Below are 27,615 nucleotides of genomic sequence, written 5' to 3' on the forward strand. Positions count from 1 at the left end.
CAATCTATGGTACAATATACTTAGACTAATACTTCAAGCCATGCAGCCAAATATTATTCAAGGTACTCACTATGCAGAATGACCTGTTTCAGAAGAATATTAATTATAATTAGTCATGCGTTAATTCACATAATTAATAAATGCAAATGTTAAAATTGCTGGAAATAATGACAATGATTTATTTGCTGTTCACCATTTGCCTTTATATTCTGGATAAATTAGCTATTTGATGCTATAAAAATGGAAAGAAATAACAGCTGGCAACTCACAATTGGTCAAGCTCAGGACCTTCATACTGTGGCTCCACTTCATCATCGCTACTACACAGACTCCCAATGACGTCCAAACCCTAAGATTGCAGCCTCCCTATCCAGGATATTTTAGCTTCATTTATAATAATAATATTTTTTGTTTAAAATGTACCTGATGAAGACAAAGGTCAGGGCTCTGTCACAATCTGAACAAAAAGGAAAAAATAAGATCGTATTTGTCCAATTTTATTCATACACAATGTAGAATTATTTGGCTACTTGAACAGAATAAAAAAACAACTTGGGGAGACAAATAAGATTAAATTTGAATTGAAATTAAGATAGATATTTTTTTTCATAAGCTGTATTACTCTGCAGGTTTGTGTCTAAAAAAAGGTAAAACAGAAAACAATTCATAGTCTATATTTTGATTCAAAAAATAAAATCACAGCTTATAGTACATAGATTCCTCCCACAATTTGCTCTTAAACTAAAATGATGATGTACAACCACGTGTCAACATAAAGCTGAGAATGCAAACAAAGAGCAACAACAAATGAAAATAGACTATTCTCTTACAAAGCACTGCTGGTAGCCACTACAGTCGAGGAGGTAGCTTCCTTAGTTAGCATCCCATTCTTGATTACTTGTTATCTTTTCAAATAATTTACATACAAATACAAAGAGAAACCAATAACCAAACCAATAAAATATTTGACATGTCTGATGTCCCATCTGATGAAAATGTACAAACAATCAACGGACATTTGGTTGGTGCAAGAATTTACACCCAGTCGAGACCACGTGAAAACAGAAAATAAAAACCAGAGATGTCGATTAAACGGTGCATCATCAGGGCATGAATGACATGTCAGTGGAGGATAACGTTTCCCTACATTGCCCAAATTCCTGAGCACTCACATGACGTGCACTTGTGGATACACGCTCCGAGGGTGTATCCACCATAATGTGAACAGTCACAGGCACACCACACATCAGTCGATCCCTCGTCACTCACAGTATCACTCAGAGAATCTACATTTCTATGCTTTACAGCTTCTGATGACATGTTCGATAAAACTGGACGATAAAGAATAAAAAGGTGATGCAGCAAGTTTCAAGAGTCATTCACCGATAATGAAGCTGGATTTCAAAAACAACGGAGACAGTGAACTACTCGTTTTCAAGATAGGCCTCGTTTTCTATCGTGCCCATTTTTTCTGGTCAAAATGTAGATACATAGAAACATAAAGAAATGATTTAAATGTAAAATCACTGTAGATACTTGTCTTTAAATCTGTGATCGAATAACCATTGTAATGACAACTTGTTGATTCAGATGGCTGGGAGGCTCGTGCTGGGTTCATGTTGCTGGAGGTGGAGGAGTGGGAATACATTCAGATCACAGTGTTTGTTGGTTTGTAAGCAGGATTACACAAAAACAACAGCACAGATTTCTAGGAAAATTGGTGGAGGGATGCGCTTTAGAAGAATCTATAAAAGATTTTTGTGGATCCAGGAATTTTCTTGTCGATGTCTTTTACATTGCAAAATGGGACGTTCTTTGATATTTTTCCCAGGGAATAATTCATGGTCGTGATAGGGGAATGTTTAGCAACTTGAGTGAATCTAAAGGGACTGTTGGGCTTTGGTGGAAGTATTACCATCATAGTATTTTAAATGGATTTTAAATCAACCAATCACTCATCTCATGATAATGTTTTTAAACTTCTTGAAGATTTTTCAATTCATGGGGTAAAAGAAAACTAAGGTTTTTTTCTTTAGGAACATTTGGCAAATATTATCTTTTCATTTCCAGAGTTAGACATGAAAAGCAATACTTCTCAAACTTAGACACTTAGCTTAGCATAGAGCTTGGAAGGGGCTAGCATTAGTCTATCTGAAAGAAATCTACTTACTTACCACCAAATCTCATTATTTATCATGCTATATCTTGTTTGTTTAATCCTTTGGTTTTTGAAGCTACTGCATTCAGTGCAGCATCAAGTCAATGATTATTGTGTCAGCCAAAAATGATGCGAACATTAGATAAAAGCAGAATGCACTTAAGTGCTACTTTACTTAACAAAAGAAATATCTGTGGGTTTTGTGCTGTTTGAGATAAAGAGAAGAGTTTTGATCCGAATCAAAGAGCATGATAGAAAACGATCAGAAATAAGGAGATTTAAAAAAGTAATGACCTAACCCTGTAATTATATTTTTGTTAACAATTTAAAAAAGAGATGCTTCTATTTTGGCAAATGCTATGTTTCTGTTGTATATTCATCATTCAGAGGCAGCCTTTTAAACACCTGAAATCATCTCCACCCAGAAACTCCTGCTGCTCACGCAATAAATAACATCTTTCAAACCCACCAAGCATGGTTGTTGCTTTAACAGTGATATCCGTTGTTTCATCACATTCTTAGTCTTAGTAACTTAAAGCAAAGAAGTTGTTTTTATAACAGAATGACATTCATCATCCTCACTGATCGCAGGCAGTAAGGCCAAAAGTCATTGCTGACATTATTCTGGTGGGTGAAAACCACCTGGAAGTTACATTCAAACAGAAAAGTCTAGGATAATTACTACATTTTGCTACATTTATATCTTTTAAAAATCAAAGTATAAAATTGAAAAAAAAAATCAAATTTAAAAAGCTTCGAATAACAGGGAAAAGATAAATCACAAAATCTCTGACACATAAATTGACACATCATGATATCCACTCGAAAGCAAGAGGAAGGCACTGGTGGCAACATTTTCCTTTGCAAGGTCCTTTGTTGACCAGTTTGTGACACAACGTGCTCATTTCAGCTCAATCAGACAAGTTCCAAGTTCCCTTTGAATGATTGGTTGCATCTGTGTTTACATAAGTGCTTGCTGAAGAGTCTTTCAACAGGGTAGTTGGCACATTTTGTTGTCCAATAAAAAATGTTTATATATTCTTGTAGGACCTAAATTCACATGACGGAGAGATCTGTGCACACAGTGGAGTTCTGAAGCGTTCTTAGTCCTTGACCCGAGGTATGTTGTATGAGTAGTGTACGAGAGGAAGGCCTCTGGTCTGACAGAAGCACGCTCTGCCACAGGCCTGAACCTGGTCCGAGCTGTCCGACACAAACGAGTCCCCCTCATCTGCATACTCCGACTGAGCAGAGGGCGTGCCGCTCTCTGCCCAGAACCCCTCGGCACGTTGGCACACTGCTGCTCCCGCCATGAGGGTGGGACAACTGTGAGACTTCACCAAGTGTCTGCAGACTGTGGAGGACGAGGGGGAAGAGCAGGTCCTGGCATGCAGCGCTGCCTCGCACCGCTCACATACAACTGTCTCTCCACAGAGCTGTGAGTACACCCCACAGTCAAAGCCCAGTTGGGTGGAGGAGCCTCCATCCGTGAGCTCCGACCCTCCTCCACCATCATCTCCGTGATTCTCAGCACCAGCCTTCACCTCTCTGAACAAACCTCTGCGACCACGTAGTCTCAGCCAGTCCTCCCTGAAGGCCGGGCTGAAGAATACGTACAGCACTGGATTCAGGCACGCAGGCAGTGGGAAGAAAATGAGGGTGACAGACTTGGCGATCTCTGGGCCGCCAGCTGTAGAGCCAGTCAAGAGGGGGGCGAAGGAGAAGGCTGCCACAGGGCAGAAGAAGATGCAATTGGTGAAAATGAGCCAGGCAACATGTCGCAAGGCGCCCGTCTGCTCTGGATCTGCCAGCTCCACCCTGCCCAGGTGGCAGTACATCTGAGTATACACTGCTGCAGTGAACAGGTACGCCAGCGCGTTGAGCAGCACCAGAATCACGGTGACACTCAGAGCTGGACTCTCGCCACCAGCGAAGGGCAGGCAGAGAGGAGAGGCCGACTGGTCGCTGACGGTCAGCAGCGCCAGGCAGGCTGCAGCAGCAGCCAGGAGCCCCAGTAGTCCTGCAGCCAGGCTGAAGCGTCGACCTCCTCTCCAACATCCTTGAGGGCTGCTACCGTTCCTCCTGGGCGACATCATTACTTTACCGAGAATAGTCCGCACAGCCACGCTGCGCTCCACGGCCGCCAGGGACAGTAACAAGACCGCCCACTCTGACGAGAAGACGGCCAGAGCTCCTGAGATCTGACAGCCAGGCCCGATCTCCCACCACACTCCGAACTCCGCGAAGGAGCCCCAGGTAGCAACATCGAGCACAGTCAGCACGCCGACATACACACCTGTGAGCAGATTGGCCAACGCCAACAGCCCCATGAGCAGCCTGGCTGGAGAGAGAGACGGAGTCAGGGAGTGGGAATGGCCTGGAGCTCGGTGTGTGGGGGAGAAGGTGGCCACCAGCACCAGCCCGTTAAACACCAACGACACCAGGCAGATGAACCAGACCGTCAGACGAATCATCCAGTTACCCAGGAGATGCTCACACGGCTTAAAAGCTCCTGAAACAATGTGGTGATGAAAAAAAATGACACTATTATTTCAAAGCTCTGAAAATGTGATACATAAAATACAATGAAAAGATGTGGTTACCTGGTGAAGGAGAGCAGTGCATAATCATCGAGATTCTTTCCACATCCTCCCCTGCTAAAACAACAGAAAATAAAAGATATATGAGGAATGCAAAGGTTAAAAAGACAATCCTAAAAAGTCGGCTTGACAAAAAGTGTCAACATCTGTAGCAGAGATAAAGTCAAGCTGAATGATCTTGAACTTTAACAGATCACATAAATCAAGTCGTGCACGGAAAACCAAAGTACACACTTTCTCCTTGAATTTCCTTCAACTGTGCATTTTCCAAGACAAGTAAGAAACCCAGGTGAGTATTTAAAATTTGATGTTGTACAATGAAAAAAAGTATACAGGCTAAAATAAAAAAGGAAAGCCACTGTAAGTCCAACATCTAAATCTGATATTTGCTCGTCTTAAGTTAAGCCAGCTCATAAAAAGTTGCGGCTCTGAATGCAGAATTCCCACCTGTAGATTTCTTTATGTCATTTTCCTCAGAGGAGCTCGTCACTGAGTCACATCCCACAAATGCGCAGCACTGGTAGGCGTACGGGACAGAGATGGACCTACAAACAAACGATCATCATTCACAGAGGCTGTAAAGTCCTGCAGAGGTTCCAGTGGTGATAATACAGATGCTCTGGAATCTTCAAACCATACTGGAAAAAGTATAAATAATGTGTTTGTCTGCAAATACCTGGCCATTCTGATTTCTTTTCAATAATAATATTTGGATGTTTCCATAGTGTGTCTACAGTTGTGAAGAAAACAGACTCGGCTGGTTTTCTCATTAAAGTTAAGTGATGAGGTGCAGTTTTCAGTAACAGATGTGTAATCACATAGAATAACAAGGACATTTTTTTAATCGGCAGGAAATTCCCAGTAATGTTTTCTCTCCTGTGAAAAATATAAGTCATTTATAAGAAATGGGTGAAATGACAAAACATAATAAAGAAATACATTAAATATTAGTTTATTCATAAAACACATAGAAATGTTATTGTGTTTTTCTCAATAAAGTGAGAAAAATAAAATAAACGACTGTATTAAATATATTACTATAATATTTTGTAACGTAGGAAAAGATCGATAATATCCCTTATATATCAAAGAACCAGAGAGGACCTTGTTCAGAGAATTTAATTCATTCCAAATTATAAATTGACCATTTATGTGGTCAAAAACAATTCCTTTGTATCAACTGCTTAGTTTAATACTTTTCTACAAATATCTTTTAAATATTTACTTTAAAAAGTATTTTGTGTCAGACAGTGACAGCAGAGAATTAATGAAGGAGACAGATGTTTAATAACCCACCAAAGGTCACTGGCTTGAATAGAACCTGGAAAATTGCTATTACTTTAGCTGCTTTCAGAGATACTCTTCAGTCCTGATATTTTCCTCAAGTTTCCCAGAGTGAACGTCAGAAAACAGTTGTAGTCAGTGCTTTAAAGCCCAAACCCACAAGATCTGGTGTTAAATGTTTCTACTCCAGACAAGAGACGTTGAGGCCACAGAATTTCCTCCTCACCTGAGTTTGGGAAGGTTTTTTGCAGTCAGCACATTTTTCATCTGTGGGTTCCCTGAGAGTTTAAGTTGACTGAGGGCGCTGAGTCCAGTTGTTGGAATCACAGTCAGAGAGTTCATGCTCAGATCTCTGCACAAAAAATACACACGCACAAGCAATTTAAAGTTGTACAACGCAGACATTTAAAACCAAACAATGACATGTAACTGGAGACTGTACTCATTATGATGAATAACACTGGTCATACTCACAGGTTGGTGAGTGCAGTGAGGGTGAGGAAAGCATCTGGGTGAATGACTCGGATTTCATTCCTACTCAGGTCTCTGTGTAAAATCAAAATGCATTCAACTCACAGTCCAGACATAAGAGCTTTGTAGCAGTGTGTCACTGAGTGTGTGTCACTGAGTGTGTGTCACTGAGTGTGTGTCACTGAGTGGACTTACAGTAAACGTAGAGCAGAGAGACCCTGGAAAGTGTTTCTCTCAATTTGTTGAATATGGTTCTGCTGAAAGCTTCTGTAGATTTAAACAAGAATCATAACAGGTCATAAAAAAGCAGATAACCACCTTTATTAGCTTGTTTGTAATTTGTATCTTAAAATATGAGTCGTTTTGTTCATCTTTACCATCCTTAACTGAAATCATTTGTAAAAATGAACGTGTTCTACACTCACATCTCCTGCAGTCGGACGCAGCCCTGCAGGGACGGCAGCCCCTCGATCTCATTGTAGGACAAGTCTCTGATGGAGGAAAGGTTTCAACTATCAGACAACTGGGACACATTCATATGAAAGAATAAAGACATTTTCCACTTTGTGAGATTGATTAGTCTGTAGACGCACATACTAAATGCCACATTTTAGTATTATAGGTAATCTAAATTCTGTGGGCAGCAGTAACACAACAATTGTTTACCGAACAAGCTTTAGTTCCTAAGAACATAAATACTTTTCTAATGAGAAGAAAGGTTCAGTCTCTTACAGCGTTCTGAGCAACTTGAGATCGTCACACAGATCAGCGGGGGTGGATGATATCTTGGTTCCTGACAGGGTCCTGGAAATAAAAAACCTCATAAGTCACTTCTGAGACACAAAACAAAACAAACCACAGATGTTGCATCTTAGTCCACATTCACTTACAGACTCTCAAGGTTATTGGTCCCCGTCAGGATGGGGAAGTCCTGCATCATACTAGCCCCACGCAACATCCTGAAAAACACAGTGACGAATATTAAAATAAGTCAAATGTCAAAAAAGGGACCTTTTAAAACAAGCATTGATGTGTGATTTGTCAGGAACTGTGCTGACGGTGGGACTTACAGGGAGTGCAGGTCGGACAGATTCTGGAAAGCTGTGGCGCCCACGAAGGAAAGAGGGTTGTCATAGAGATGTCTGAGGGCATCGAGAGCAGAGGGGAAGAGTTCAAACCAAAAATCATTCACTGTGCAAGAATGGCACCATCTTCTGGACATTCAACCACTGAGGCCTGACACTCGTGTCCCATGTCATCTTAAACTGTGTGTGTGTGTGTGTGTGTGTGTGTGTGTGTGTGTGTGTGTGTGTGTGTGTACAATGTGCATGTAAGTGTACTGAGCTGTGAGTGTGTCAGTGACTTAGAGGGGGAGTTTGACCTTACATGGTTCGCAGCAGGGGGTTGTTATGGAAGGCCCCTTCAGGTATGGAGGCAATATCGTTGCTGTGAAAACCGCTGCAGGAAGAAGGTCAGAGAGACATTGTAAAGACTCGCTGCTCAACATGAATTCCATCATACAAGTTTATATGTAATGATACAAAAAACAGAGTTTTAAATTAAATTAAACAGAAATAAAAGGTGTCAACAACTATCAAAGTCTGTTACAGAAAACCCTAAATTGATTTAAATAATTTGAATACAACTATTTGCTGATCAGGAAGCGCAGCAAGTAAGACTTGATGCATTTAGCCTTAGCCTTCAACATAAAAGCACAAATGCTGAAACATTTTTACTTGATATGTGTATTATTATTATTATTTTTTTTTACTCATTCACTTATTAATAATAGGGACAGCTTACAACTGTTTTTAGTTCGTAGCTACTTTGTCAAAAATGTGTCTTTTTTTAAAATCACATAAAAACTTTAAGATGCTGAAAAGCGTCATGCTCCGACGATTGAACCTGTCAAAACAAAAGTAGAAAACATTTCCTCCCCGCAGCAGAAACAGGATGATGCACTCACAGTTCCTTCAGTTTGGGCAGAGCCTCGATAGCTTTGGGAAAAACCATCATGTTGTTGAAGTTCAGATCTCTGGGGTGAAACACAGAGAGACACAGGGAATCAGTCAGTGCAGTTTCCTTATGTCAAAACAAATCCATCCCTCTCAAGTCAGAAAAAAAATGTCTACGATTTCAGTTTTGAGTTATTTGGTTGTTTCTGTGGTCAGTTCATTATCACACACTTATTAATAGTGACGACATTGCTAGATATGTAATTACAATCATACATCACTCAAATGATGTTCATTTTCTGTCCATGTAGTAATCAAATCAGGATATACGTAGTTTTCTTTGATTCTTAACAAACCTACTTTTCGCAGCTCGATCTCCTCAAAATATTAAACGTTCAAAATCTTAAATAACAATAGATCTGTTTCAGTGCATGTCTGAGAGCAGCTTAAGATCTCTTGATTCTCCGTGTGATGTATAGGTAGTAGCCATCTAGCCCTTCAAACACCCCTTCAACCAAGTGGTAGACAGAAATTTAACATGGTGACGGTTGCCGGTAAACAAGCATGTAAACAGTCTGAGTGACAGACTGGGTTAAGAGGGGACATTCCCAACGATGGGCACTTTATATCCAGGAGGGAGGTCCAAGGGAGAGAAATTGGGACAGGGCATTCATTTCAAATGTATCACATCGGAGGTTTGGATTAAAAATACTTGTGTCTGTGTGTTGTAAAGTAGAGTCTTTGCCATTTGGTGCGGCTGTGTGGCAGGAGGAAGAGAACAGTGGGAGGGCAGATTTGATAAGCATCGTGTACTTTGCTCTATTTATTCTAGAGCAATTACAGGAGGAAGTGGACACAATGATGTCTGGAGGACTGGGGCAGAGGTGGGTGGGGGGAGCTGCTAGCACACACAAGCACAAACACTGAACCGATGCACACTGTACGAACAAGGTCCACTTACAGGGTCTCCAGGTTCAACAGTCCGGCAAAGCAGTTGTCTCCTATCTCGTTAATTCTGTTGTTATGGAGATGTCTGAAAAAGCAGGAGCAGATTATCATGTTGGGACCGATAAAAAAATAATCGTTCCCATTCCCTCCACATTCTTGTGATATGTGAAATCAGGTGAATATACTGTATGTGTATATGCAGAGGAGTTTCCTGCACTAATAGATTCAAGGTCTCTTCTTCCTGTTTATCCTGACATGTTTACACTAACCCTGCAGCAATACCACTCAGTCTGTGTTTGTCTGAGGGCTTGAGTGTGGTTGTGTGGATGTAAAACAGCAGCAGTGGGAGAAAAAAAAAAGGCAAGAGTTAAATAATCCCTCAGATTCACACACAGTATTTGTACAAGTTCCTCTCATGGAAGGTTTTAGTTTTGCCCACCAGGCATGAAATGACAAGGTAATCTTGATTTTACTTTAGTTTCAGAGTTGGGCAACTTTTTCACTAACATTACAAATCAAACATTAGCTTGTGTGTATGTATGTGTGTGTATATATATATATAAAGGTGTAGAAAGATTCACTCAAAGCTGGAGAACATAAGCCAAACGAATTCACATTCATTAGTGGTGATAAAATTAGTGTCTAGAAAACTAAGTGGGAATTACCACGTCTTTACTTATTAGAAGAAATACTCAAAAATATCCAGAAAAATTCATTTAAAGAGAAACATTGTCCCTCCATTCATTACATGGCTCAGACACTAAAGCGGGCTCATTGCACTGCACAGGATCTGAATGCATTTGTTTTCAACTTGAGAAATATCCTGATCCACTTGACGCCTAATGGCTTTTACGTCTCCAGCTTCTGCCTCAGGTCATTTTAGTAAACAGAGAATGTTCTCAGTCAGTGTGCCTCGTTAATTAAGGATTTAAAAAGAACACGAGCAGGTTGTTCCTGCTGAGTAATGTAGTGTAAAGGTCTATGAAGACCTAAGTGCTCACTTCTCCTCGTCTGTCGTGGGAAAGCGACACTTCAATGACCCTGAAAACCGTTTTAAAAGCTTGTCACTGAAAGCCTTGATTGGTGAAATGTCATATTGTTTAACTGTAATTTCTGAATTCATTAATGAAGGAAACCATGAACCTGAAACCTCATCAACATATAAATACATATTTGTTGTTCTTCTGGGTCTTTTTTCAATATAGTACAGATGTAAGACAACATTTTTTTTTAGATCAGTTTATACAGCATAGCCCGAAAAATGAGTCAAACAAATACCCTGTACGCATTCGTACTTCCACATACTGTTCTGACTTTTATACTAAACAATTAAATCATTAGCTTAATAGAACTTACAGCACAACTAGACTGGTGAGGTTTGCAAAGGCGTTGTCTGGTATGTACGAGATGCGGTTGAGTGCCAACGTAAGAGCCTGAAGGTTTGTCTGGTGTCTCAGGGAACTGATGGGGACCATCGTCAGGTTGTTGTCATCCAACCAGAGGTGACGCAGCTGCTGAAGGTCTTCGAAACTGTCATCTGGAACCGTGGTAATATGGTTCGCATCCAGGCGACTGCAAAACACACATTCATTCGGTTAACATAGTGCTTACATTAACAAATACATTTGCTTTCTGTTATCAGTGTCTTGCAAGCAGAAAATGATTCCCAACAACTCAACTCAACTCTTTCTTCCCAGATTTAGGTTTAATTTGTTCTTGAAGACACGGTGTATTTGTGGTTTAAGATAAGTTTAAAGACACTATATAATATTTCTCATAAATTATCTAGACTGTGGCGGCCCACCACATTCTGATTTGCCCCCTCCCCAGTTTCATAATGAACCAAAACCTTTTTTACACTTCTCATAATGTTGTTACAGTCCACGCAGACAGTCAGACCTCGTAGTTTCTGATCCAGATGTGGCATCAATGCAGTTCTTTCTCTCATGCGAGAGCTCATCTTTCACTCTTTAGTCTGTGTACCTGTCACTCGGAATCTATCAAAGTCACATATCACAAAGTCAATACAGCTCTGCTACAGGACCCAATGTTCTCCCACAATCCATCTGTAAGACTTAACTAAGCTTCAATGATCTTATTTGTTTCAACCACACCCATTTCTTCAGAACACCGTTAGATTAAGCAGCATTTAATGTTTTGGTTTGCTCCATTAGCCCCATCCTGAATACCTCCAGAATAAAAGGAGGTTCCCAAGTGGCATTTCCACAACATCCAATCATTCATCTTGAAGCAGAGGGTCAGCAGCTCACCGTCAACATCCTCCCTGCAAAGTACTCAGGACCTGCGTCGTATTACTGCAGGTCGAGGTTTGAGCTTCATTCTCTGTCTATGCTGCCTGTTTTCTTCCACGTTGTCTTTTTTATCTTCAACTCTGAAAAATCTGTAATTCTTCACTAATGGAAATTCTTGATCCTTCAAATGAATTACACAAATCATAATTGTAATTAGCACTAAGAGGATATTATGAATGAATGTGTGAAGTTAATCTGTCAATTTTTACTGGTTAATTCAAAAAATGTCAAAAAGTCAAGTTTGATGCTGAAGGTTTTTCTGGAATCCAAAGTTTTAGCATTCCCTATGGGGTAGAGAGCAGTAACCCCTGATCACAAGCCAACGCCTTGGTTGTAGAAAGTGAAAATCCTTTATTTAAAGGGTATTACGCCTGCTCAAGTGTTCCTTCCACCATCACTGCACCGTTCTCTCCTGCTATCCTCCTTCACCAAGTGTCTCGCCCTCCCTCAAAATTCCTCAAGTGTCTGGGCTGGAAGAAAAACAGTCTTGATTGACATTTAGCTCTCTAAGGCTTTATACAAACCAAGTCCTGGCTCTGCCAAAGCATATTACTTCAGCTACAGACCTTAAAACCCTCACAGAGAAGAGACATCTGTTAAAAAGAAAAGAAGAGAAGCACAAAAAAAAGAAGAGGGGAAGTAAAGGACGTGAGGAGGGATATAGAGGAGTGATAATAGCAGAGAGCTGAATTTTCAGTACGTTTCTCCAGCTGGATCCCTTCCTCCTTTAGTCCCTGTCAAACTCAAAAAGCTCGGTGGTGGAGGGAGGTGGCACAAATAAAGACGTTTAAATGTTACGGTCTCAGTGAAGCTGACAGTCAGCGGACACACAAACACAGTGAGAAGATTGAGGGAGAGTGGAGCAGGAAAAGTGAGAGAGGACTAATGTTAATGAGTAAACACATAGAAACAAATAAGCTCCTAAAAACTCAACATGAGGACAGAGAAGATCTGCTGAATAACACTGACCTACATTAGCACTGGGCTGTTGCCGGGCTTAGTGAACAACAAACACTGCAGCAGGAGTAAAGTATGTGATATGAGTGGAGCCGCCCCGACATGACATCAGTAATGTCCGTGAGTAAATAATGACATTTTAACTGTGTAACTTTGAGGACAAATGAAGTTTTAACCCTCATCATACTGTTGTACTACCAGTGAACTAACATTTAACGAACAGTGATGATCATAGTAAACAGGAACATTTTAACTGTCGTAGTGAACAACAACGTGTCTGAATTAGTTATGTGGAGTTGAATCAATGAATCAACATGACCTGGATTAAATAAATATGGAGAAGGGCTGACTCACCAACATTGTGATACATGAGTCATGCCCCTGCTGAGGCAAAAAGCATAAAAGTCCTGAATCTAAACATTCTTTCATTGCATTTCATCCATCATTCACACTGATGATGCGGTAGCCTCAAACTAATCTCCACTGTTGCCTGAAAATCAACTTCAGCATAAATTTGTTTTGTCAATTTTCTGAGCAAAACGTTTAGATCTTTACCTGCATTACTAAAAATGATTTGCATTGCTTTGCAGCACCACGACTGCTGTGACTTTATTCTCATCTTTGTGAATAACAGTCTAGAATGTGGTCGTTAGTTTGGCACAAACACCATGAATTTCAGTTTGGATAGTCGGCTGTGTAAATACAGCTCTGATGGCTGCAGTGTAACTTTCCGTCCAAGAGCTAACGTCAAAATAACTCATCAACTGCAGCTACATAAAACTAACTAACTGGGCCGGGGTGACATTATGGCTTGAAATGATCATTGAGTGATTTCTTGCATAAAAAGGAATGAATGAATTTTCTACATCACCACCAAAACCATTACTTCTAATTATTTCAGTGTTCCACCAACAGTTCAAAAGACATGTTTCAGTCCAAACCTGAAGCTGCTGTAAGGTAATGTTTGACTGTACCACCAACAAAAGAAACATTCATCTGACAAAATATCTCAACAGCATGACGATGCTGAAAAAAAGTCTCTGTTGCAATTACAATGTGTTTTTTCCCTAATATGGAAAGGTCCACTTAGGATAAAAGACAATTCCTCGTATATGCGTGTGTGTGGGTGCGTGCGTGTGCGTGTGTGCGTGTGGAGGGGGGGGTATATGACTTACAGAGACTGGAGGGACTGAAGGTTCTTCAGGGCTGCACTGGGCACAGTCTTCAGCTGATTATTCTGAAGCATCCTGAAGGTATAATGACAAAATGGTGATTTTTAACTCAACATTATTTCTCACATCACCACAGATACATTCTACATACAAGTCCAAGCTGTGGGTGAGGTCTCTCAAACTGTCAGCGGATGAAGAAACTTTGAACAACTATGTGCCCCATACTTATATTTGTAAAAGACCCATATCCAATGTGAATAGTTTTGTTTGATCTGTGTGCTGTTAAAATACTTCAATTTGTTTTCATTTGTGACTAGTATAAATCACTTGATATTAGAGTATAGAAATTGCTTCCATGTGTTTGTGTTTCAGTCTGGTATCCAGGACCTCACCTGTAGCTCAACAGGACTTTAAACTTTTGGCTCAGAGCAGAATCAACAGAGTTCAGTGTCCAAGTCTATACAAGTCAACTGTGTGTGTTGCCTGATTTAACTTATGCAATGTTTTTAGAGAAAATTTCCAGTTCTACGTGGATGCAGGTTGTATGACTATGATTAGGGTGTCAATGACTGACAGCCCCATAATGTTACCACAAACTGCAGTATTTACTCTCTCCCCCAGTGTGTGGAAAACTTCACGCTGTCACAGCCATGAATGTGTGTGTTTGTTAGTGTACAAACACTAGTGGTGCTGGTGGAGACAGGGAGGTTGTGTGCTTACAGGACTTTGAGCTGATGCAGCCCAGACAGGGCTTCAGGGTGGATGAATGACAGGTCATTCCCCGCAAGTCGTCTGCAAAGAAAAAAGTTGAGCTCATATTAAAAGACATTTCTCACAGGCTACAGGAAACCAAAAAGAACATTCTGTAACAACAGAGTTTATTGTGTTTCTGAATAAGGCAATGCATAGTGTTAAGAAAACGTCCAGCGCCTCAGTAGACCAAGTTTCAGCTTTCAAGCTGAACATGGGGTCTGGGGTGTCAAAGATATGTGTCTGTGCCACGGCCTGTTGTCACTTCGTCTGACGCCTTCAAGAGATTAGAACTCCTCCTGGATGTCCCCTCCTTACATCCCAACCATCAATGTTCAATGCTTGTAGAAAACGATTCACAGTTCCACACTTGAGAAACACAACTCAGCTGTCTTCCGTGCTAACTAGGCATGCTAGCTATCAATGTGATGAAAAAGAGAAGTACAAAGAAAATAAAATCCATAACCAGATGAACAGACATCAGGTTCACTAGCTGCCTCTGCCGCAGGAACCGGATTTGATTGGCTCGTGTCTGCACTTGAGTGTTTGTTGAAGCATAAGTTGATTGGCTGGTGCCTCCAATGTTGCATGAAAGGTTCTGCTGTACAAAGCACGAGCAATGCGATGCAACAGAACCACAATGCATCTCTGCAGGTTCTCTGCACAGACACGTTCACAACAGCAACAAGTCCTCATCATTATTCAGACGAGAGGTGGAGCAGCACTTTTCTGTTTCACCTGGTCATTGCTCAGTGACTGTACTGAGTTAACAATAGTGCTAGCTGAAGTAAACTCTTAACGCAGTTAACAAATGCAAAGTGCTGTGGATTTTAGCAGGCAGCTGAAGTTTTATTCACACAACACAGACAGCAGTCGAGACAGTACATCAAATATTGATACCGATTGTGTAAATAATTACAGAAAATCTTTGGAATTTGTTGCATTGTGAAATTGTCGTAATAAGTGTTGCGATACGTGTTCATTATTATTACTATTCCATTTTTAGGTTATAGGGGAAAATACATTAGTTTGTATACTGCTAGGCCAGTGAAGATATACAAGAGGCCAGTAAAACTCAGTAAAAATGTTATGTTCGTCAATGATTTATCATAAGACAGCTGCTTCAGTCTCTGCACAAATTACTTGAGGGGGCAGGGGACACCTCCCTTTCCTGCTCAGAACAGGAAGTGTATAGGAAACAGGGGTGTAAATAAGCATGGGACAGGCAGACTGACACACAGAGCCCAAGTATACTATCTGGCCTGAGAGATTAGCAACAGATTTATCACTCTGCAACGTGAGTCAGGCCAGGCCGAATTCCCTGCAACAGGAGCTGCTTGGTGTGAGCCTGAGAACCGTGGCTGACTGTGGTAGAAGACCACGTACCCCTCATGCAGACTTTTGTTTGTTTGCATTACATTTTACTGGTTCAACAAGTTTCCATCCACCAGATATGACACAGTTTCCACAGACCTAAAAACAAACACCAAAGGAAGAAATACTAAATAAAGGAAAAAGGCTGAGAGAGAAATGGTTTATTGATAATAAAAGCAAAGTCCAACAAAATGTAATGAATAAACAGTGCAAATAAATCATCTTTAAATCAAGGGTGGGGAACCTCATGTCTCCAGGCGTGTATGGCCCATGAGACAATTTGATCCTGACATCAAGATAATTCAATTTATTCCAACAAAACAGCTCAGAACTATAAAAAAAAATGATCATAAATGTAATTTAGCTAAAACAACGTGAAATGTACGTAATTTTTGAAGTAAAAAGACGAGCCAGTGTGCCAAGTTTGCAGGGACACAGAGTTACAGTTATGAAAAAGGTCAATCTCGAGTGTCAATACAGCTGTAAAGCTGCAGCAAAATCTGATCTTTATTTACAATGTGTCTCATCGTCAGGGGCCTCCACCAACAAATGTTAAACTGCCAGCAAAATGCTGGGATTTTCCAGGTCACCAGTTGATTTGTTTTGGTTGAACAGCCCTGTCATATTTGGATATGAATGCTCAACAGCTTCATCATAATACTGTCAGTTCAGCCTGGTTTGGTTTTGAGAAATACCTGAAATGTAAAAATGCACAATTTGTGAGCTAATCATCACATGCAAACATGGTTTGACAAAGTGTTCAGGTTTCTTCACCTTCTGCATCTCTTAACAAATTCAATACTTGTCCCCCCAGGCTTCGATAGGGGCTAAAGAATGTGCTAAATCTCACTGAGGAAAGGCTAAATCCTCTCCTTGTGCAACACCACTCCCACAGGTTTACCTCTGTCAATAGTACATTGACAAAGAGCCCAGCAGTGTGGTCTGACAACTGTAAAGGCACAAACATCAGTTGCTAAAATTACAAAATAAAAGCATTTGGGCCTCAAACTTTCCTGTAACAGCATAATTTAATTTCTATTAATATTCTACCACTGTGACAAAGCTCAACCCAGCACCCGTTCCACACAACATGCTCCCACATGTGCAACACACACCTTCTTAGATCACTGTTGGTGAAGGTAGTAGTTAGAGGCTGATGACTTCATTTCCTTTGTGCATGTTGTCGATGACAATGTTCATAAGGCCATTTTTAACAACCTTGTCATTATAACAGAGTTGTGAAGTGCCTCAGCTCTTAAAGTCACATTTGTTTTCCCGAAAGACGAAGTCGCATGAATCATAAATATATCAATTTTCAACATTTTCTAATACAAATATCTTGTTTATTCAAACAAGTACAAGCCTGTGCCCATTAGCACGCACACACACACACACTGTGAACATAATCTTTCAAAGAAAATGTCTAATTTGAAAAACGCATTCTCCAACTTCGATGATGATCATTATCAACCAATGAGCCAACACTCCAGAGCATAACTCCAAAATCTTTAAAAAGTATCTTCCCCCTTAAATTCTGGACATGAACCCTCCCTCACAACATATCTTAAAATGCGTGTGATGCAGAGGGTCAGGGGACACTCGGAGTATGAATAGTAATGTAAAGATGGTACTCCGAGGTTAGCAGCCATTAGCAGCTACTCTTTAACTCTGTGTGCTGGAAAGACAGGGAGTCCAGAAGTGCTTTCACAATCACTGGAAGAACGTTCAGGTTCTTTGAATGACGCACTGTGTTTTAAGCAGACACATGCATGCTCATTTGATGATGGAAAATTCACCTGTCTACATCTTAACATCTGCCCATAAGAATCCATGAGATAACGTGTACAGCACAAAAAAATCATAAGATCCTAAAAAAATGGGATGCACTGCTGTATTTCCAAAGTTGCAAGTAAAAGATAAATAAGACCTCATTGGATCTTAGGGGATATCATTCAACCGGATTCAAACCAGTCAAAAACGATTTATATCACAGGTTTCTTAAGAATGAACGTAATATCCTTGGTGCTTTACAAACCATGGTAAATAGACAGGACAATAAAGGTGTCTGTAGATATAGTCTATTGGTCACGGGTTATTTTCAAGAATACAAACAAACTGCGATGGAGACGGAGAATACCTGTCATCACATCTGCTGAGCTTTGTTGTGCCTTTGGCAAGGAAGAAAGAAAGCACAGGAGATTGCGTGACTGTGAAGGAGGGAATATTCCTCCCTTGTCTTCACTCCTGTCTTGAATGAGGATGGCCTGCTCTCCTCCTCTGTCAACTCATTCTCTCCCTGTCTTTGCCCTCAGGGCCCATGCTCTGGTTCACTGACACTGCTGCAGCCCTGAGCGAAAAACTCATCCACCAAAGTTCACTGAGACGAACCAAGAACGGTTAAACAAACGCAGGTGAACTACGGGTATTGTCAATCATAATATCTCTCTTCCGAAACAGACAACCCCAACGAGAGTCCATTCGTTACGATGATTTAAAGCAAGAAAAAAGTAGCAGCGAGACAGGGTTGCTTTTTTGGCCTTGTTGCTATGGAAACAATTGTTTTGCCATCTCCCTTCCTGTCTTGCATTCCTCCACACGATGTGATGAAAAGTAAATTGCCTTTCAACAAAGCAGATTGGAGTGTTGTATGGAAAGGAAGAGGGTGAAGACTTAATCGGCTGAAAGGTGCATGAAAAAAAAAAAAAAACCTGCTAAGAGCAAGTGGAGCTGAAGCTGCTGCTCGCTCGCTGGTCAGTTTGAATTCTCAGGGCTGCGTGTTACCTGATATCAGGTAGACAGATTTTATCTCCGGCTCCCTGCAGCAGCGAGCCAGACAGCGGAGTATTTAAAGAGCGAAGAAATAACAAACACCCGCTAAGATTAGATGTACGCCACTCAACAAAGCCCCACAGCGTAGATGTGCTGTTGCCATGCTGATAATCCCTTAAAAGCAAAAAAATCCAAACAGGATGTCACGTGATCATAGCTTCAATACGTGTTGTCTGACCTCATCTTTTTAATTGAGGTTTACTGCACCTTTTTTTTTTTTTTTTTTTTTTTAAACTGGCCTTATTCAACTCATGAATGCCGAGTGATTCGTTGCCTCACGTAATGTTGTGCTTATCTGCTTCAGGTGAGGGGAAGAGCATGTTGTGTGCCTGCACTGTGTTTTGCAGTGAGACTCAAATACCCAGGTGCATATCATAAAGCCGAGCCCTCATGTCAACATTGTACAGAGTAAATACATCATTAGTGAGAGAAGAAGGGGACATGTACTCACAGTTCTTCCAGATAGGGGAAGTTCTTGAATACATATGCTGGAAGCTCAGTGATGTTGTTCATGCTCAGGTCACTGTGGGAACAAAAAAAAATAGATCTGTTAGAAACTCAAGAAGCTCATTTAAACCTTTAATTCAGAGTTTGTTAAACTTGCTTTTAGGATTTTAATGAACAGATTGGGAGAGAGGGTCGCATCAAAACTGGCTTTAAAACCCTTTCCAACAACAGAGACTTCAAAAACCTATTTATTCTCAAAAGCCTTTCATTAATGCTTTTTTGTGGAAGCTTTGCTCATTAATTTACCATCTTACTTGTATTCATGTATTCAAATTATTTTTATTTCCTTACCTACTGTAAAAGCCTTCAAAATAAAATTGTGTGAGGGTCATTACATTTACAAACAACTAGCTTGGTCACACGTCCCTCATGCGTTTTATGGGTTTTGTTTGGACTGTGCCTGCATGTGTGCAACATGAATGACAGAAAGCCTTGAAAAAGCCCTTCTCTTTAGCCGCAGGGATCTTCATTTTTCAAACTAACTTCAAGTAAAGATAGGCATGTGGCAGCATGAAAAATATGTACGCAGGACTTGATTTGCTTTCCCACTAAAGCTAATATGAGTATGTGTTTAGATATATATATACAGTGCTGAAAATGTTTTATCTTTAGGAAAGCCGTACAGTGTTTTCTACTGGCAATACATATTTTAAAAGGGAGAAAATGCTATATTTGGTCTACAGTGGAAATCTAGTAAACGTAGACTCAGCTTTTGTTCTCTAATCTTGAATAAAAATCCACTAACCTGCCTCAAAGAACCCCCCACCCCCAGAGGAGATGTCTCATATCAAGACTGAAAAAACATCCGGGATTCACAAATGTAGCAACCCCCTGCCCCCCCCCCCCCCCTGCCTTCACTCTCCAACTGGTCATCTTGAATTTCACTGCCAGATCTCTCTAGGACCTTGTGTGTGGGCCTCTGAATCCTACGAGGATCATATTGCCCTTCCTCTACACACACACACACACACACACACACACACACACACACACACACACACACACACACACACACACACACACACACACACACACACACACACACACACACACACACACACACACACACACACACACACACACACACACACACGTAAAGAAGCCTTAAAAGGCGGGTCCTGACAGAACCCTCATCATACAGGCAACCTATGTCCCATCTCCGCTTACCTGCTTATCCAATTACCTTATAGAGTGTGCAGCTACAACAACACTTCCATCAACGTCCACCTACTCTTCATGGTTTTTTATCCCACCCTGACAACACAGTGGTGTTCTGCAACCACCACTGCAGATCTGCCACCATGGTCCAGGTCCAGGTATCAGTAAATTTCTTTCACCATGGCTGGAGACTAACTGCATCTCAACATCCCCTGGACGAGAGAAAATGTGTTCGGAAGCAGACAAAAATATGTTGCACTGGTTAGATAAAAGTAACGCAAAGTAACCACCAAGAGGGCACTGAGTGGACCTCCAAGTACCAAGTTTATAACCTAAAGCATAAGCAACAAAATAAAGTACGGTGACTTTATTTTTTATTAATCTGTCCGTCTATCCAATATCTGATTTATAAATCGTTTTTATTTGTGTTTGATCATCAGCAACACCAGGAGAATCCAAAGAAACCAAGTGAACTTTCAAAATATCCGTTTAGTTTTCACCATCCACAGCATGCAGGCAGGACTCGGCATAACACTGCTGGTTTGCATGTTCGCGGCACACGTTCCTGCGACAAGGCACAGAGGTCTCAGCCGGCAGACAATAACATCTGCCACCTTAGTACATGTACTCAAGACTCAAGTTGGCGTGCACCTTCATGTGGTCTTCCAGTGTACACTCAAAATGAGGCACACTTGAAGATTTTCTAACCAACATTTCTGATCGCAAACTTAGCCAACAAGGAATTTCCTTGATACCATTTTTTTGCCTCGATAGTACTCTTGAATATATCAAAATGTTCCTGGTAGAGTATTTCATTTGTTTTCGGCTAAAATAATCAACAGCTGAACTTTTTCATGGTCATTTACATAATCACATTACTTGGTTAAGGTTAGTGAAAGATTGCCAATCTGGTCTTACGCAGAAAGAACATAAAACATAACTTCATGGACACAGGGGGACACACTGTGCTGAACTATGAGGTCTCTCAGTTTCCCCTGAGTGTACAACAACACTGCAAGTGAATGGATTCAACACGCTGACAATGGAATTTACAATGCTGAGTATACCCAACTGATCTGCTTTATGTTTATGTCAACTGGTGACAATTAAACATAATTAAGGCACCATATTTCAAGAAAAGAATTATACCTCTAATTATGTGTAATCTAAAATGCATCTAAGAAACTGTCTAGACACTGATTCCTCGCTAGATTTCATCATTTAGTGGTAAATCTAAGATGAAGAAAGAGCCTTGATTAGAAGTATTTGTTTCGATTACAACAACACTGGAGAGTCAAATACAGAATTAGAATAACAGGAAAAATGGATGACGAATCAGCATTGTCAAATATTGTATGTAATGCATTGACAGTTCATATTATACATAGTAAATCAGCAAATTATTTTAAATAGAGGATATTTAAAAGATTACTTGTTTTTGTCCATCTATATTACACCACATTTCAAAAACAAATAAACAGGACTTTCAGCACAGTTGTTTTATGAATGAAAGATCATACAGAATTCGAATTCTGCTCCTGGCTTGAACCACTTTACTTTCTTCAAACTCTCTAAAAAAATATCAACTATAAAACAATTACAGAGATTTAAGGTCACAAGTCCTTGATGTGCTCTCCATATGACAAACATTGCAGATTATGAATATTTGTCATGTGTCAAACTAACCTCTGAACATCTTCCCATCATGTGAAACTCTCACATCATCACTTCTGTCCTACGACCTGAGGCTGTTTTAACAATCTAACACGAGGTCTAATGTGCACGTAGCAGCTGCTTTTACAGCGTGTCCAAATCAGGTTTTGTTAGCTAAGCGTACAAAATGGTTGTAATCAAGAGTGTGGTCTGAGCGAAACAAGCAATAACCAGTTAGCATGCCATAACCCATTTCTGAAAAGGCAGGTGGGCTTGCACCTTGCCATATTGTGGAAGAACAGAAAGTACATGAGAATTCTTCTCTGCAGAAGAAACAGATCTGCTTGTGTGCAAAGTGAATGCATGTGAGCACACCATCTGTTTGTGTAGCACAGAGCTTGTGGTCCAACCCGCCTTTGTAAGCCCATATTAGCCAACTGTCTTGATAACTGGTCCTTAAAATAACAGTGAAATACCGTCCCATTGACTTCACACCATGTTTTTGATGGTCAAAAGCCCAATCACTCTCTGCTGTCTCAAGATAACAATGCAACTGACCACATCTCATCGCAAAACCAACATGCCCTCAAGCACTCAAGTGGGCACAAGCATATTTTCAATCTAAACAAAATGGGCTGTAGACAATAAAATGACCTACCTGGGTCTTAAACTAGCAAAGACACTTGGGTCACACTTAGCGCTAGTTAGTGTCAGGTGTGAACCACTATTTCAAAACTTGAATTTCTACCAAACTCAGATTGTGGTAATATTTGCTTTAGGAATACTTGGCACAAAATTCAGAATAAACAACAACATGGTAGTAAGAACTATGTGAAGGGGGAGGGGAATAGGTGTCAAAGTGGAGGACAGGGTGGGGGACTCAGAGAAGGGGAGCGAGCATTAATATTCTCCCATCCACAAGTCATCCAGTTTGGGAGCGGGAACCACTGACTGGCTCCTTTCACCTCTGCTGACCAAGAACAAAAGTATCATTCAGTTAAAAATGGATTGAGGGCACCAGTGGTGAAGCAGCCAAGCTTCACAAGCAGAGTGCAAGACCCCTGACTCCACCCCTCCATTTTCTGTAAGTCTTAACCTTGTTCATGCAATGAAAGGGCCTAACTCCAGTGAGATGTAAGCCGCTAACTCGCTCTTGCTCCCTTCAGATGTGCAAGAGTTCATGCAGACGCTGTGCCAAGAATTAAACCTGTGCAGAGACTCGGTGGCAGGTAAACTACATACCTTCAAAAGGAGTGTTTGCTTTGTAACAGGCTCAGGGGCCTCCTCTTTTCTCTCATCTGCTTTTCTGTGACAGGGCTGTTTCCATTACAAATGCCAAAACTTGAGCCCCTGTGGGCTGTAGGTGAGTCCAGTCCAACACTGTCATATGATTTATTATAGAACGTATGTTTTTTCGAAAATAAAAGGTACAAATCAATGGAACAATAAAATCAAATATTGATCCTTGTAATTTCCCTGATATTTTGGCATGGTTATGCTTACAAAACACTTTTCACACTGACAAGACTAGATTTTATACTTAGTGTCTCTGTGCCACTACAATGATTCAACATGCATGATGTCTGCAAAAACATTTGTGCAGGTTCTGTTAAGATACGGCAATGACAAAACACTTGTGTATAAGACTTTTCCTTTACACTTTAGCAGACCATTGTAGCTGCATTAGCCACGAAAGAAGGAGCCCTTGCAGCTGCAATATGTCTCACTAATCCATCATGATCCCTAACCCCAGTGCTTCACATACAAAAGACGGAGGGAGTGGGAGAGGACAACTAGAGTTCAAGAGACCAGGAGAACAAATGAGAGTAGGACAGAGAGAGGGACAAACAACCTTTCACATACTTTTAGAGGAGTTTGAGGTGAATGTAGGAGGCACTTCACTGTTTAAAACTTGTCACAGAGAATTTAGACAACCATGTGCAGAGCAGACGGTGAAGACAACACAATCTTGAAAACAAAGTATTGTTTTCCACTTTGGCATAAAACAGACCAGCAGAGTGGCGGTAAGGGGTATGATATCATTTTGTGAAAACATTGTTTCATGTTGAAGATGTCAGACTGCCCATAATACATTGGAGCATTGTTTTTCCCAGAGGAAAAAAGTATGCTTTAACAGTTTCAGCTGTAGGCAGCAGGCTCCGTGTGACATGTCTTGACAGCCTGGCATATGAATCCACTCCCTCTGTTTACTTTACCTAACACCCTCTTCACAATTGTGATTTCAAGTGGCACAATGTTGGTTCTGGTGAAGCGAGGCTTGAACCACCAGTCTTAGAAAGGTGGCAGAACAGCACAGAGGTTTCCACAAACAAGAGCAAACCTTTACACTTAAAGGCAAGTTGACAGTGAAACAAGTTATTTTTCTCAAACACGTAACAAACTCTAAATTAACATGTGCCTGTGGAAACTGAAAAACTACTTTTATTTATTATTCAAGGAAGCCGAAAAATTACAAAAAGATGCAATCAATTGTTGTTTTCAATGCTGCTGCAGAGGTGGTTACTTAAGTTTATGATTAACCCAGTGGCTGTGAAACAAACTAAGGAGTTTCCAGATGGGGCAATCATCAACTGTATCTACACCAATCTACAGACCTAACCTACCTGGTGCACATTTCTTCTACTTTAAAGCAAAAATGCACTTATATAAGTACCCTTACTTTATCTTGTAGTTTAGATCTTGCACAAGTTTGACTCCTAATTATTTAATGTATGTACAGCAATGAGAGCAAAACTCTGTTAGCTACAATCCATGCAGCATAACTCACCCACATCTAGCCCCATTTGTGAGCACAGCACTCCAAACATTACTCTACAATCAAGTCATACAGTGTTTCCTATCCAAACCTTGGGGGGAAATTGTTGTGCAGCAGCAGGATGTCTTTATAAAAAGGTTGTTTTTGTGGTCTCAGAAAATACAATGTTTTCTGTTTGCCTGAAAAATAAAATGTTTGTCAGGGGCCAAACTAATGTCTAAATCCAATATATCCTGGTTGTAAGACCAATATTAGCTGGTTTGGCCCAAAGCGTTGTATCATTCCTGGCCAGAATTACTGAGACCTGAATATATTTCTTTTAAAACAACTTTCTGCTGGACAACTTGTAAAAAATGTTTGAGGGAAGCTGAGATATGCTAAAGTCCCAAAATACAAATCATGCTGATCATGAAGTGGAGAAAACTTTGTCAGTATGTGCATGGGCTAACTTGCCTATAATTTGAGATAAAATGAATCTGCAGTAATTCTGATATCTGATTCATTGTTTAGTCTTTGGTCAACATTCACTGGTTCCAGACTCTAAAGCTTAAGGTTTTTCTGCTCACGTAAGTTTTATAAAACTGTAAATATTCTTTTATATGTAGACCGGTAGTCGGGGAAAACAAGCAAAATCTATTGAAATTGCCTCATCAACAAAAACTATAGAACAAAAATATCAAGTACATGACAAATAAAATAATAAAATCTGCAGATTTGAGGATTTGGAACCAGAGAGAATTTTGTGGCCAGAAATGATATAAACAATGTAGTTGCTGATTTGTTTCTATTCTATAATGACAACACGATTAATAGATAAGTTGATTTGGCAGAAAATGAGTTGTCAACTAATTTGATAATTGAATGATGATTTTGTTAATCAATTAAGAGAATATGCCAAACTGTTATGAGATGGTGCTTTTTAAAATGTAGGACTTGGATGCTTCTCTGTGTCAAATTGGAAGATCTTTGAGTTTTCGACTGACGATTGGACAAAAGAGGATATTTAAAGATGTCACTTTTTCAGGAATATTGAAATGGGTATTTTGACAGTTTTCTAAAACTGATCGTCTTAAGTTCTCTGCTTTACATGTTTGTGTAGTCTCCACTTGCTCTTTGCTTACTGTTTTAGTTTGTGAAGCACTTTGTGACTTTAGTTCTTGAAAATGTGCTGAATAATCAAACATCTTCAATCTTGTTATTATGAAAACACTGCAGCCCTACACTTGTCCAAGAGCAGAAACAAGTAGAAACTAAAAGCTGATTTAACAGTGTTTCTGGTGGGACTTGAACTTCTCAGATGTGCCTGGAAAGTAGTTTTAAAGTTTTAAAAGTGACACAGAGTTGTGACACACGAAACCAGGAGTCCTCACTAACTAACTGTGTCTGACTGCATCTTCCTCGAGCTATTTTCTCCTTTAATGGAAAGTTTAGTGATGTTGAGTGTCCATCACTGGCACAACAACATCCCATCACATGCGGGCCTAGCTGTGGGACATGTGTTGAGTGCACAGCCATGTTTAGAGTTTGTGGATGTTGGTGGTGGCACTTACAGATAGTAGGTGAAAGCACTGAGTCCGGCCGGGACGCTGGTCAGTCCTCTGCCGGAGCAGTCCGCACCTCCATCTTCATCGCAGCCGCATGAGGGCGAACACACGGCCGCCGACTGCCCTTGACCGGCGGCGGCAGGACGAAGCAGAGCCCACAAACACATCCACAGCAGATCCACACGCATTGTTTCTGCCCGTCGGTTCAGGTGGAGGCGACGGGAGGAAAAGGCGGGCGGGAGGGGAGGCTTTGTCCGCGGCGTGTTATTCTACTCCGGGCTTCTTCTCATGCGGTTCTCTCGGTTGAGGCATGAAGAGGTGACGCTTTCTCTCTCAAAACATACGTTAACGAGCCCCCAACGAAAAACACCCACGTTACCGTAAAGTTAGCGATAAAACCCAGAAGCTGTCTTCGAAGACGAGGGGCTGAACATGTCTGCTCGACCCCCTGTGAGTGAACGTTCAGCGGCGGAGCTGGCGACAGGAGCGGGAGCCTACCTTGCGTTTTTTTGCGTTTTCGTTGTCCCATTAAATAACCCCCCCCCCTCCCTCTCCCGGAGAAAACACCGAGCGGCGCCTAGTGTCGCGTCGCTGAGAAGCCGATCCGGGGGAAACTCTCGGTAACCGGACGATCACTTGCTGTTTCCTCGCAGGAGCTCACCGTCGGTTTTCAGCCATTCCTCACGTTCCCCTCCTCTGCTCCTGACATCAACAGCTCTGCAGGCAGGCGGGCACCCTACCGGACAACCTGCAGCACTGGGCCCGGCCTGTGCTGCACCGAGAGCTGCACCACAGCGTCAGACTGCACAGCCAAGAGCAGCGCTGACTACAGACGAGCAGGAAAAACACCAGGTCAAACTTTTCCTGAGGTGGACGAATGTGTTCAGATCCTCACACCACCCTGTAAACATGCTACACTGCGAGCATGGGCGGGTCCAGGGGCCCAAACGACCAGGGGAGGCCCTGGGCTTCACCTGCAAAATGTCACTGTAAAACAAAACACTAACCAAATATGAACAGATGAAAAAAAAAAGAGATGGCAAATGAATTAGGTAGCCACTAAGAGGGATGCAAACCACAAAGAGATGTAAAATGCATTCAAAGTGATTCAAAATGACTAAAAATAGACAGGAAACATCAACAAAGAGATGTAAAATAACCACCAAG

At 41.0% G+C, this 27,615-nt stretch overlaps 1 protein-coding gene across 2 annotated transcripts; it reads right to left on the reverse strand.

Moving 5' to 3' along the window:
* Positions 1-481: 481 nt before the first annotated feature.
* On the reverse strand, positions 482-27,295 carry lgr4 (leucine-rich repeat containing G protein-coupled receptor 4). Of its 2 annotated transcripts, none has more exons than XM_020080150.2 (18): positions 26,455-27,295; positions 19,262-19,333; positions 14,578-14,649; positions 13,861-13,932; positions 10,773-10,988; positions 9,430-9,501; positions 8,480-8,548; positions 7,900-7,971; positions 7,584-7,655; positions 7,404-7,472; positions 7,246-7,317; positions 6,939-7,004; positions 6,709-6,780; positions 6,517-6,588; positions 6,269-6,394; positions 5,206-5,303; positions 4,762-4,815; positions 482-4,670 (listed from the first exon to the last, which is right to left on the reverse strand). In XM_020080150.2, exons 1-18 carry the CDS (start codon positions 26,634-26,636, stop codon positions 3,262-3,264), a joined length of 2,937 nt encoding a protein of 978 aa, XP_019935709.2. In that variant the 5' UTR covers positions 26,637-27,295; the 3' UTR covers positions 482-3,261. The 2 variants fall into 2 exon arrangements, with proteins under 2 accessions (XP_019935709.2, XP_019935710.2); XM_020080151.2 differs by having other exon boundaries at positions 4,762-4,812; positions 26,455-26,787.
* Positions 27,296-27,615: the final 320 nt, after the last annotated feature.

The sequence above is a fragment of the Paralichthys olivaceus genome, chromosome 1 (assembly GCF_024713975.1).
Source record: "Paralichthys olivaceus isolate ysfri-2021 chromosome 1, ASM2471397v2, whole genome shotgun sequence".
Classification (NCBI taxonomy): Eukaryota; Metazoa; Chordata; class Actinopteri; order Pleuronectiformes; family Paralichthyidae; genus Paralichthys; species Paralichthys olivaceus.

Bases quoted from the DNA above. Each gene is read 5' to 3' on its own strand.
- lgr4 (XM_020080150.2), bottom strand. From the start codon at position 26,636: ATGCGTGTGGATCTGCTGTGGATGTGTTTGTGGGCTCTGCTTCGTCCT. The intron at 19,334-26,454 runs GTAAGTGCCACC...TTGTTCCCACAG, and splicing joins AGTGCTTTCACCTACTATCT to TGACCTGAGCATGAACAACA. The intron at 6,781-6,938 runs GTGAGTGTAGAA...TTAAATCTACAG, and splicing joins TGCGTCCGACTGCAGGAGAT to AAGCTTTCAGCAGAACCATA.